Source organism: Anopheles nili, chromosome 2 (genome assembly GCF_943737925.1).
Source record: "Anopheles nili chromosome 2, idAnoNiliSN_F5_01, whole genome shotgun sequence".
In the NCBI taxonomy this organism is placed as follows: Eukaryota; Metazoa; Arthropoda; class Insecta; order Diptera; family Culicidae; genus Anopheles; species Anopheles nili.
The window spans coordinates 1,841,618-1,850,607 of NC_071291.1; the positions used below are offsets into that span (position 1 = coordinate 1,841,618).

General features: G+C 51.3%; 3 protein-coding genes across 3 annotated transcripts; 2 read left to right on the forward strand and 1 right to left on the reverse strand.

Annotated features, from left to right (window-relative positions):
* The first annotated feature begins 184 nt into the window (after positions 1–184).
* On the forward strand, positions 185–3,732 carry LOC128720746 (G protein-activated inward rectifier potassium channel 3-like). Its single transcript, XM_053814441.1, has 4 exons — positions 185–454; positions 1,720–1,994; positions 2,073–2,858; positions 3,174–3,732. Exons 1-4 carry the CDS (start codon positions 273–275, stop codon positions 3,551–3,553), a joined length of 1,623 nt encoding a protein of 540 aa, XP_053670416.1. The 5' UTR covers positions 185–272; the 3' UTR covers positions 3,554–3,732.
* A 338-nt stretch (positions 3,733–4,070) lies between these two features.
* On the forward strand, positions 4,071–5,683 carry LOC128722104 (ATP-sensitive inward rectifier potassium channel 11-like). Its single transcript, XM_053815934.1, has 4 exons — positions 4,071–4,252; positions 4,316–4,593; positions 4,655–5,425; positions 5,487–5,683. Exons 1-4 carry the CDS (start codon positions 4,071–4,073, stop codon positions 5,621–5,623), a joined length of 1,368 nt encoding a protein of 455 aa, XP_053671909.1. The 3' UTR covers positions 5,624–5,683.
* A 935-nt stretch (positions 5,684–6,618) lies between these two features.
* LOC128721257 (uncharacterized protein DDB_G0271670-like) lies at positions 6,619–8,452 on the reverse strand. The gene is made up of 2 exons (XM_053814991.1): positions 8,162–8,452; positions 6,619–7,929 (listed from the first exon to the last, which is right to left on the reverse strand). The coding sequence occupies exons 1-2, from the start codon at positions 8,450–8,452 to the stop codon at positions 6,619–6,621; spliced, it is 1,602 nt and encodes a 533-aa protein (XP_053670966.1).
* Positions 8,453–8,990: the final 538 nt, after the last annotated feature.

Sequence of the window (8,990 nt, forward strand, 5' to 3'; positions counted from 1 at the left end):
GGCAACAATGGGAAACCGCTTCATGCGGTCGCCATTGATGGTAGCTGTGTCGTGGGCTTCGACAGTCACCACCATTCAGTATCGTGCCTCGGATCGTCACGGCAACATCGTCATCGTCAACCTGCGGCGCATCAGTTGGTTGTAGTGTCCAATCTGGTCTTCCAGTAAAGGGTGAACCTGAGAAATGAATCATCGACCAGCAGCTATCGGAAGGAGAGAGTAATCACACAATCATTACTGCGTTGTGATAGTCATTTCGGTATCGGTGAAAGATGAACTGTGACAGTGAAAATCCACAGCAGTCAGATGGGTCGGGAAAATTGGAGCATTCGATGTTGAAGCTGGGCCCCTTCGACTTATCGCCATCACCAGGAGCATACGGAGAACAGTTTGGATATCCGTCACCCATCACTCCTGTGACTCCAACCACTCCACTCGTGTGCTACCCCATGAAGTAAGTATACGACCTCGGCCACCATGCGATTAGTGTGGGTTTCGTTTTAGCTGAAGTTGTCGCTAAGGTCAACATTAGGCACGCACGGTCGCGCCCGGAGCGTGAACTACTGCTAACTAGCAGTTGAATTAGCGGCTCTTCAATAGGGGTTTGTTTAAGTTTTGGCAGAATTGGTGCCTCGCAGGCGATTAGGCTACTGCCTACGGTACCATATTTGCACGCTTACCGTTCAACCAGCGAGGTGATAAGAAATGTGTCAATTTACATCGACTCCGCACTTGACGGTGTGCAATGAGCAGAGTAAACATTCCGTAAGCCCCTTACTTGGGTGCGCTCCGGGCTGAGGGCGTTGATGGCATATAAATCGATCTCTGGAATCGCCTTGGCCATCCCATAGTCATTGCGCCCGTTATCTGCAAAAGCGGAACGTCGCATGATAGTGATGCAAAATCGATCTCGATAACGATGGCTTGATGAAGGCGTGATTGGAGCTCGAAATTCAAACGCAACTCTGCATAGGGACATTACCGCTGGTTTGTCACTCTATTATGCTGCCGTTGATCCCTTTCAACTGTCAAGGATGGATTACGATAAACAATTACAAGGATTAAGAAGGCGGCGGAAGCCAAGCGATTGAAACGATTTGCTCAGGCACAGTCCGGTGCGTTCCTGGTCTCTAACCGTTTAGGCAAGTCTCTAATGAAGGTGTCGCGCGTCTCTTTAAAACTGCTCGAATTGAGAACGATCCGTTGAATGCAAAATCAATCGTATTGGAAAACGTTGTGATTGTGCGGGGCAAAACAGAGAATCATGTTTATGTCCAGGCAGATAACGATGAATGATGAATCACAGTGGTTTGAATTCGATTCGGGTGGTTCTTTACGCTCTTCTCTGCTCACATCAGGTTAAAAGTGCTCGATTTTGTTCCGAACGGTGTGTGCTGCCGCACATCGACAATTCATGGCGTCTTTGGGCAATCTTATCGTGTTTTCGTTATCGATTACTCACACAGCCGGTAGCGATAGCAGTTTGGCAGCATACGGTGCACGGAACTCGCTACCAAACGCAGTCAGTTGTTAGTGTAATTCGGAGCAAAGAAGCGTCGATTAGTCTAGACGTCGGCCCTGGTATGGGGCCGGTATTCGAAAGCATACCCATCGATTCCCGGAGGAATTCTAGCACGTACATTCTGCCAAGCCACAAATCCTCGAAGTCCAAATGTGAGTCTAACTAGTGCGCTTGCTATTATCGTGATTTTATTTCAGAAATCGCGTTCTGCGCCCGGGTGTGAATCGAAAGTACCGCAAGAGGGCCATCCTGAAGAATGGAGATTGCAACGTCGTGCTGTCACGGCCACCGCGGCAACACCTGCGTTTTCTACAGGACATCTTCACTACGCTGGTAGACGCCCAGTGGCGTTGGACGCTGCTCGTATTTGCCTTCAGCTTCGTCGGATCGTGGCTTTTTTTCGCCGTCATCTGGTGGTTGATTTCATACACACACGGCGACCTTGAGGAGCTCCATATGCCCGATAACCAGTGTAAGTATGGGTGTCAACTCCATGCGCCGGCAATCGCAGCACGTGCAGTTACGGGTGTTTCGCATTTCTAACCTGCAGCTGAGGTCGGATGGATCCCGTGTGTGTACAACATCTACTCGTTCACGTCGGCGTTTCTGTTCTCGATCGAGACGCAACACACGATCGGGTATGGCGTGCGAACTACCACGGAAGAGTGTCCTGAGGCGATCTTCGTGATGTGTTTCCAGTCGATCTACGGCCTCATGATTCAGGCGTTCATGGTGGGCATTGTTTTTGCGAAGATGACACGCCCAAAGCAACGCAGTCAAACGCTGCTGTTCTCGAAGAACGCCGTCGTCTGTCAACGTGACGGTGAGCTATGTCTCATGTTTCGCGTCGGGGACATGCGCAAGAGCCACATCATTGGGGCGTCTGTACGCGCGCAACTGATAAGAACTAAAATGACGCGCGAAGGCGAAACGATGGCACAGTACCAGCACGAGTTGGACGTCGGCTCAGACGGCAGTTCGTCGGAGTTGTTCTTCATCTGGCCACAAATCGTAGTGCATCGGATTGACAAGGAGTCAGCGCTGTATAATCTGTCAGCGTCGGACATGTTGCGCGAGCGATTCGAGATCGTCGTCATTCTCGAAGGCACAGTTGAATCGACGGGTCAGTCAACGCAGGCTCGCTCGAGCTACGTGAACACCGAGATCCTGTGGGGTCACCGGTTCGAGCCAGTCGTGAGCTATAATAAGGAGCAGCAAGGATACGAAATCAACTACAGCAAGTTCGACTCTACGCTGCAGGTGGACACGCCGCTCTGTTCGGCCCGCGAACTGGCCGAGTTCTACCGGGCTCAAGACGAATACCGTCCGCCAACCGGTAAGAGTTGTCCGGTCACGGATTGCGTTTCACTGTGAGCAGCAGATCGCATTATTCTTGTAGAAAACAATCTCACCACTCGCTCATCGCCATTGTACCAAAATGGGATGTGTATTTTTTATATGTGCATTATGTCCACGTGTTGTGTCCGTTACGTCTCCATTCGCATCGTATCCGTCCAATGTACAGACCAGTCGGACGTTCCATCCAGTAGGAAGCAATCGAACATCTACTCGCCAGGCCATGACACCCTTGGAGCCATGTACAGAGGAGCGATCGAGCTCGCAATCTAACACCTCCGTTTTGCTCGTGCAGATACTGGAGACAGCATGTCGATGAAGATGCAGCTCGAGCGCCGATGGAAAGACCACTACAGCACGCTGGTGAACACGCTCAGTCAGTACCAGCTGACGGACGACACGTCACACATCGGGAACGGACCAGACCACTTGTACCCTTCGCGGTACCTGACGATACAGGGCGTTCCGAGGCGGAAAAAGTCATACGTCGCGCTGCAGAACAACCTGTGGAATTTGTTCGATCGCCCACCGAATCCCAGACTCAAGGGTTTGCCGATGGGCACCTCCGAAAGTCCGCCGCAAGATGGAACAATTACACGCAGAGTCTCCGACGATGATCCCATCGTGAATAGCGTCACCGTGCAGAACATCAATGAACGGTTGTCTGGGGGTTGAACAGCTGCGATTGAGCTAGGATTGTATCTAGTTTTTCTCCACTGGTCTGAATGTGATCATTTCGATGTACTTACGCGGGATGGAAGCCTCATTAGCGTCTAGCGTAAGAATCCTAAAACTAGCTTTGTGTGTAGTTTAGCATGTATGTGCGATGGGAAAATAAATTGGCTCCTAACGTAACTGTATCATGATGCCGTTCTGTGAATTTTTGTTTTTGTCCTCCGAGAGTAGAAGCGATGTGAAAGGTGCACTCGTTCTTCACGAGTGCTTATCAGAGGAATGATAGTGCGAGATTCCGAATTGATAAGTTCCTGTGGCGGATCTGTCGTCTTCTTGAATACGCCGAACGCAAACGTGGTACTCTGTTATCGTGCGCCTTGAGCAGAAGAATCTTCGTCAAACAACGCTAATCCAACGCACGTGGTCGTGAATCGCTCGTCCGACGCTTGTCAAGGTGAGTCGAATCTTCGTACGGGCAGCAGTTCGTTGTGGGAAGTGTTCGAAGCTAGTTGGAACAATGCGCGATCTACCGGAGTTGCGTCTACCAGATGATGTGGAATCAGGAGTCTTGCTTCCGATGGAGAATCGATCACCGAGATCGACCGCAGGGAAGTCCAGTCCATATTTCCTTACACCGGATTCTGGTGGCTCTGGGCAGTCACCTTTTCGCTTCGACGTGACGAGATCTTCACGAAGAAGGTAACGTATGTTTGAATACGACTCTAACTCCAGTTAAGCTAAAACGTATCTCGAACTGTGCAGACTTGGGTCACCGTCATTTCGGACGGGGTTAAAAAAACCCCGCAAACGGGCAGTCTTTAAGAACGGCTACTGCAACGTGACTGCTACCAAGGTTCCACACCAGCAAATCCGGTTTCTGCAGGACATCTTCACGACGCTTGTGGATGCCCGGTGGCGCTGGACGTTGCTGGTGTTCGCACTCGGTTTTGTGGGGTCCTGGATGCTGTTCGCTGTGTTGTACTGGCTCATCGCTTACAGCCACGGAGACTTCGAGGAGAGTCATCTACCGCCAGCTCAGGGTGAGTAGCGATCGATCGTTGACACGTGCTGCAAACTAATTCTGGCTTTCGGTGTTTGTAGAGGACAGCAACTGGACACCGTGCATCTCGAACTTGTACTCGTTTACGTCATGCTTCTTGTTCTCTCTCGAGACACAGCACACTATCGGATATGGTTCTCGAGCGATGGAAGAAGAGTGTCCTGAAGCCGTCTTCGTGATGACGTTGCAATCCGTCCACGGCGTGTTGGTTCAAGCGTTCTTAGCGGGTTTGGTGTTCGCGAAGATGACTCGTTCGAAACGTCGCGCCCAAACGCTGTTGTTTTCCCGTCACGCCGCCATATCGTTGCGAGACGGTGAGCTATGTCTGATGTTTCGGATTGGTGATATGCGTAAAAGTCACATCATTGGGGCAAACATCCGCGCGCAGTTGATCCGTGCCAAGGTATCCTCCGAGCGAGAGGTGATGTCGCAGTTTCGCACCGAATTGGAGCTCACGACAGATGACTGCTCGTCAGATGTCTTCTTCATTTGGCCTCAGATCGTAGTGCACCGGATCAATGAACGATCGCCACTGTATGGATACTCGGCTGAAGACATCCTGCTGGATAGATTTGAGATCGTCGTAGTGCTTGAAGGAACGGTTGAGTCGACGGGACAAACAACGCAGGCTCGAACGAGCTATGTTAACACTGAAATTTTGTGGGGTCAACGCTTTGAGCCGGTACTGCTTTATAACTCCGACATCGAGAGCTACGAGATCGACTTTTCGAAGTTCAACGAAACCGTCTCACAAGAAACGCCAAGGTGTTCGGCCAGGCAGCTGCAAGAATGCTACAAACTTCCAACGAGAGGTACCTCAGGCAAGTACCGCGATGCAAAACGCATTCTTAAACAAACTCCTCTCGATTGCAGGTAGATCGTGCGATCCTTTAACGGGACCGGAGCTGAGATTGTCTCAAATGGAGATGTCGAACGAACGTACGCCCGATCGTCGGTTTTTGTTTCCCGTTTTCGACCGTCGACGATCTCGATCGTCCTCCGAACTGTAGACGGCGCAAATTCCACAATCAACCACCCATCGCCAATGGGCTATCTCGACCGCTACGTGATTAAACGTCATTTGTATGATTGTGTGAGGCAATAAAACGTTTATCCACGAATGTAATTCCGACGGCGGAAGAAAAAGCTACATTGTCTGCGGCGTTTCGTGTTGTAAGGACCGTCGCTTTATGTTAGAAAAACGATCGCAGGCAGGTCGAGGACTGCGTAATAAGGCGGTCCTGACGGCTTCCGTCCGCACGAAGACGTACCAGGACCTTCATTAATGAAAGCCGATTGAATCGAACGGCGCGCACGGCATGTCATTTCCACGGTGCAGCAAAATCGTGACATTGTAGACCGAGTTCGGTGCATCTGAAAGCAACAATGCACATACACACACACACATACATTGGGCCGAGAAAAAAAAAGAGTCCGATTCCAAACAGCCGACCCAAATCACAACGGGACCGACGGCTGCGCTTGTTTAATGACCGCTTACAAACGAAACGCAGCCACAATTCCACCGATTCGAATCTCTGTAATCATCTGTACCATCAATTATAGATAACTACATAAATGCACCATATCCACCAGCTTGGTTGCTTGAGTGATTGGGGAGGGGAGGAGGGGGAAGGGTTGCTGTTGCAAATTTGCATCTCTAGAACCAATCTCGAAATTGAGTGATAATGCGTGCGCGCAAAGCAGCGCCTGCCCCAAGGACTTTCGGAAGGAGCGAAATGATTCGAAGGCAAACAAATGGGGTTCGGGTGTGTTCGTGGCAATAAATAATAATGAAAAACATTTACGTATAGTCTCGTCTCCTCCGGCCCTCTGGAAAGGCCCCTCGACCTCTGCCGCTCGTAATCTCGACGTTCGCTCAACTCTGTACACGTGAACGCTTCGAAGCTCTACGCTTTACCCTACACTCGCTTAAAATATATCTCGTTTGCTTGGCTCGGTCGCCCTATCGTTTGTCTAGCTTACGGAAATTGCCTAATTTGCTTCAGCAGTTGCCTATCACTTTGACCTGGTTCAACAGCAGTCCCGTTTCGGCGTCCTGCTGGAGGTGCTGCTCTAGTTGCTGAGGTTGCTGATGCTGTAGCAGTTGTTGTTGCTGCTGTTGGTGCTGTTGAAGTTGCTGTTGTGCATCAGATTTCGCCTTGAGTGGCTTGGGCCGCTTGGTGAGGTTCTTCTGGTGCAGGTGCGTCTGATAGTGCTTCTCGAGGTGCGCTTTCTGCCGGAAGCTCTTACCGCACAGATAGCACGAGAATGGCTTCTCGCCGGTGTGCACTCGTACGTGCACATTCACCGAGTACTTGTCCTTGAAGGCTTTCGAGCAGATCGAGCAGTAATGAAGTGATCGACCTCGCTTCTGTCCGCTGTTGGCCGCACCGGCTGCTACTGAGTCACTGCATGAGCTGCTCGAGCTACTCGAACTACTGCTCGAACTGCTAGAGCTGCTGCTGCTCGAGCTACTACTGCTGCCGTTGGCGCTCTGATCCGTAGTGGGCAGTTGGTTCATCGGACAACTGCTGCTGTTATTGTTGGTGTCCAGTTTACCTTCGAACCCGGTCGCTCCTGAGACCGAGGACACGCTGGTAGAGGAATCCCTCGTTGTGGACACCGTGAGTGAAGGAAGCATGGCCGGATGGTGCTGAGTTTGTGTAGAGGAACTGTCGGATACGGCAAAGCCGGTGTACATGTACGATGAAGGTTCGGTGTACAGGCTGTGGCTTGACGTCTGCAAACCTATATCGCTGGCTGGCCCTAGTGGTCCTCGTTCACCGAAGCTAGACAGCTGGATTTCATTCAGCAACCCTTCTACAGTGCCGTGTAGGCTGATGGCGGACGAGGACTGATGCTGCTGTTGTTGCTGCGGAAGATGGCCACCGATCGCCGGTACCGAGGAGGAGCCCATCAGTGGCACACTGTTCTGCTGCTGCTGGTGCTGGTGTGATTGTACTGCAGGTTTGGTGGAGTAGTACTCGGCTAGGTCGTAGCTGGAGCCATCGAAGTTGAAGCAGTCCACAGGCGAATCGTACGATGTTGCGGAATCCGCGATGTCAGGTGCCAGAGGAACCGGCGATTCAAGGGCGTTGGTGTCCGACCAAACGATACCATGTTCCGGTGACTCGTGCAGCACTGTGAGGGTGTAGATTTGACCATCTGGACCTGTACCGTCTTGAGGAGGATCACCCGGAGTCGTCGGTGTAGAGCACGCGGGTTGGTTATCATACGCAGGCCAGTAGTGACTCATTCCTCCGACGGAAGAATGCAGCCGTTGGTTCATGTCCGAACGCGATGGACCCCAGATCTAAAAGCAAAGCAGAAGCGTATCATTATGTGAATGTGAATGGTCGGAAATGGCGTTGGTAAGCAACCGTTCCAACACCTGCGGCGCATAAAGTACGGCCATTCCTAGAAGTGCCAATAAATCACGGTCGTTTTATGACCCTCGGGAGCAGCTTCTTCGGAGGTGGCATCGCCCACCAGGTGTCGAGGAGTCTGCCCACGCGTACTCCAACAATCTCTAGCTTGTCACGTACCTGGTCGAATCCTTGCAGGGGTTGCTTGTTCTGTGTTGGCTGGTTGGCATACGGAAGTGGGCCTGTTCGTGGACAGCCAGAGTCTGGTCCGACGAGTCCGATGAGGGCTGCTTCTCCGGCCAGCTCACTATGCGGGAGGTTCTTCGTTTCGAGCCGTAGTCGATCGTCCAGCAAAATACCATGATTGGGATGGCTAGCCGCGTCCAGTGGGTCGATCAGTTCCCGCTTGATGGCATTTTCCCCAGAGCCCATCAGGCCGAGTGTGGACCTCATTTTGGGGTCCGTTAGCATATTGTGGTCGTCACGTCTCTGGACGAGCTGCTCGCGAACGGTACGGAAGTGAGACGAGACAAACGAGAGACGATTAGAGCGTGTGTGTGTGTGTGTGTGTGTGCCTAGATGAAGAGACGTTCGCAGTATGGCCGAGGAAATGTGCCACCAGATGGGTCTTAACGGCACTCGAGCACGTCGAAACGACGTTGTGGACGTCCACCGAGAGATGTCGTTAGTTGGCGTAATAAATGTTTTATGCGATGATAATTTACACATCATTTGTTAGATGTCATCTAGCCGTCCTCTTCATGGTGTTTATGATTGTTTATTAGTATTTTACGTTTTTATTGTAAACCCTAGCTGTCCGGCGCAGATGTCACCGGGATGGCCATTTGCGTCCCCTCCTGAGGAGCAATTATTGATCGTAAAACAATGATTGCTTTCATTGAAGTTGTCCCGCAAGTTGGCGAAGTCTTCAAGTGCGTCTTCGAGAGTAGCTCACGTTGGGCATGCCAAAGAGAGCTAAAGTAATTGCGGTAGCGACCCAGCTGACGGT

What these genes read in the sequence shown, in the direction of transcription:
- LOC128720746 (XM_053814441.1), top strand. Translation starts at nt 273, where the DNA reads ATGAACTGTGACAGTGAAAATCCACAGCAGTCAGATGGGTCGGGAAAA. An exon ending in CCATATGCCCGATAACCAGT is followed by an intron (nt 1,995 to 2,072) that starts GTAAGTATGGGT and finishes TCTAACCTGCAG; the next exon opens with CTGAGGTCGGATGGATCCCG. An exon ending in CGAATACCGTCCGCCAACCG is followed by an intron (nt 2,859 to 3,173) that starts GTAAGAGTTGTC and finishes TTGCTCGTGCAG; the next exon opens with ATACTGGAGACAGCATGTCG.
- LOC128721257 (XM_053814991.1), bottom strand. Translation starts at nt 8,452, where the DNA reads ATGCTAACGGACCCCAAAATGAGGTCCACACTCGGCCTGATGGGCTCT. An exon ending in CCCTGCAAGGATTCGACCAG is followed by an intron (nt 7,930 to 8,161) that starts GTACGTGACAAG and finishes CTTTGCTTTTAG; the next exon opens with ATCTGGGGTCCATCGCGTTC.
- LOC128722104 (XM_053815934.1), top strand. Translation starts at nt 4,071, where the DNA reads ATGCGCGATCTACCGGAGTTGCGTCTACCAGATGATGTGGAATCAGGA. An exon ending in ACGAGATCTTCACGAAGAAG is followed by an intron (nt 4,253 to 4,315) that starts GTAACGTATGTT and finishes CGAACTGTGCAG; the next exon opens with ACTTGGGTCACCGTCATTTC. An exon ending in CTACAAACTTCCAACGAGAG is followed by an intron (nt 5,426 to 5,486) that starts GTACCTCAGGCA and finishes TCTCGATTGCAG; the next exon opens with GTAGATCGTGCGATCCTTTA.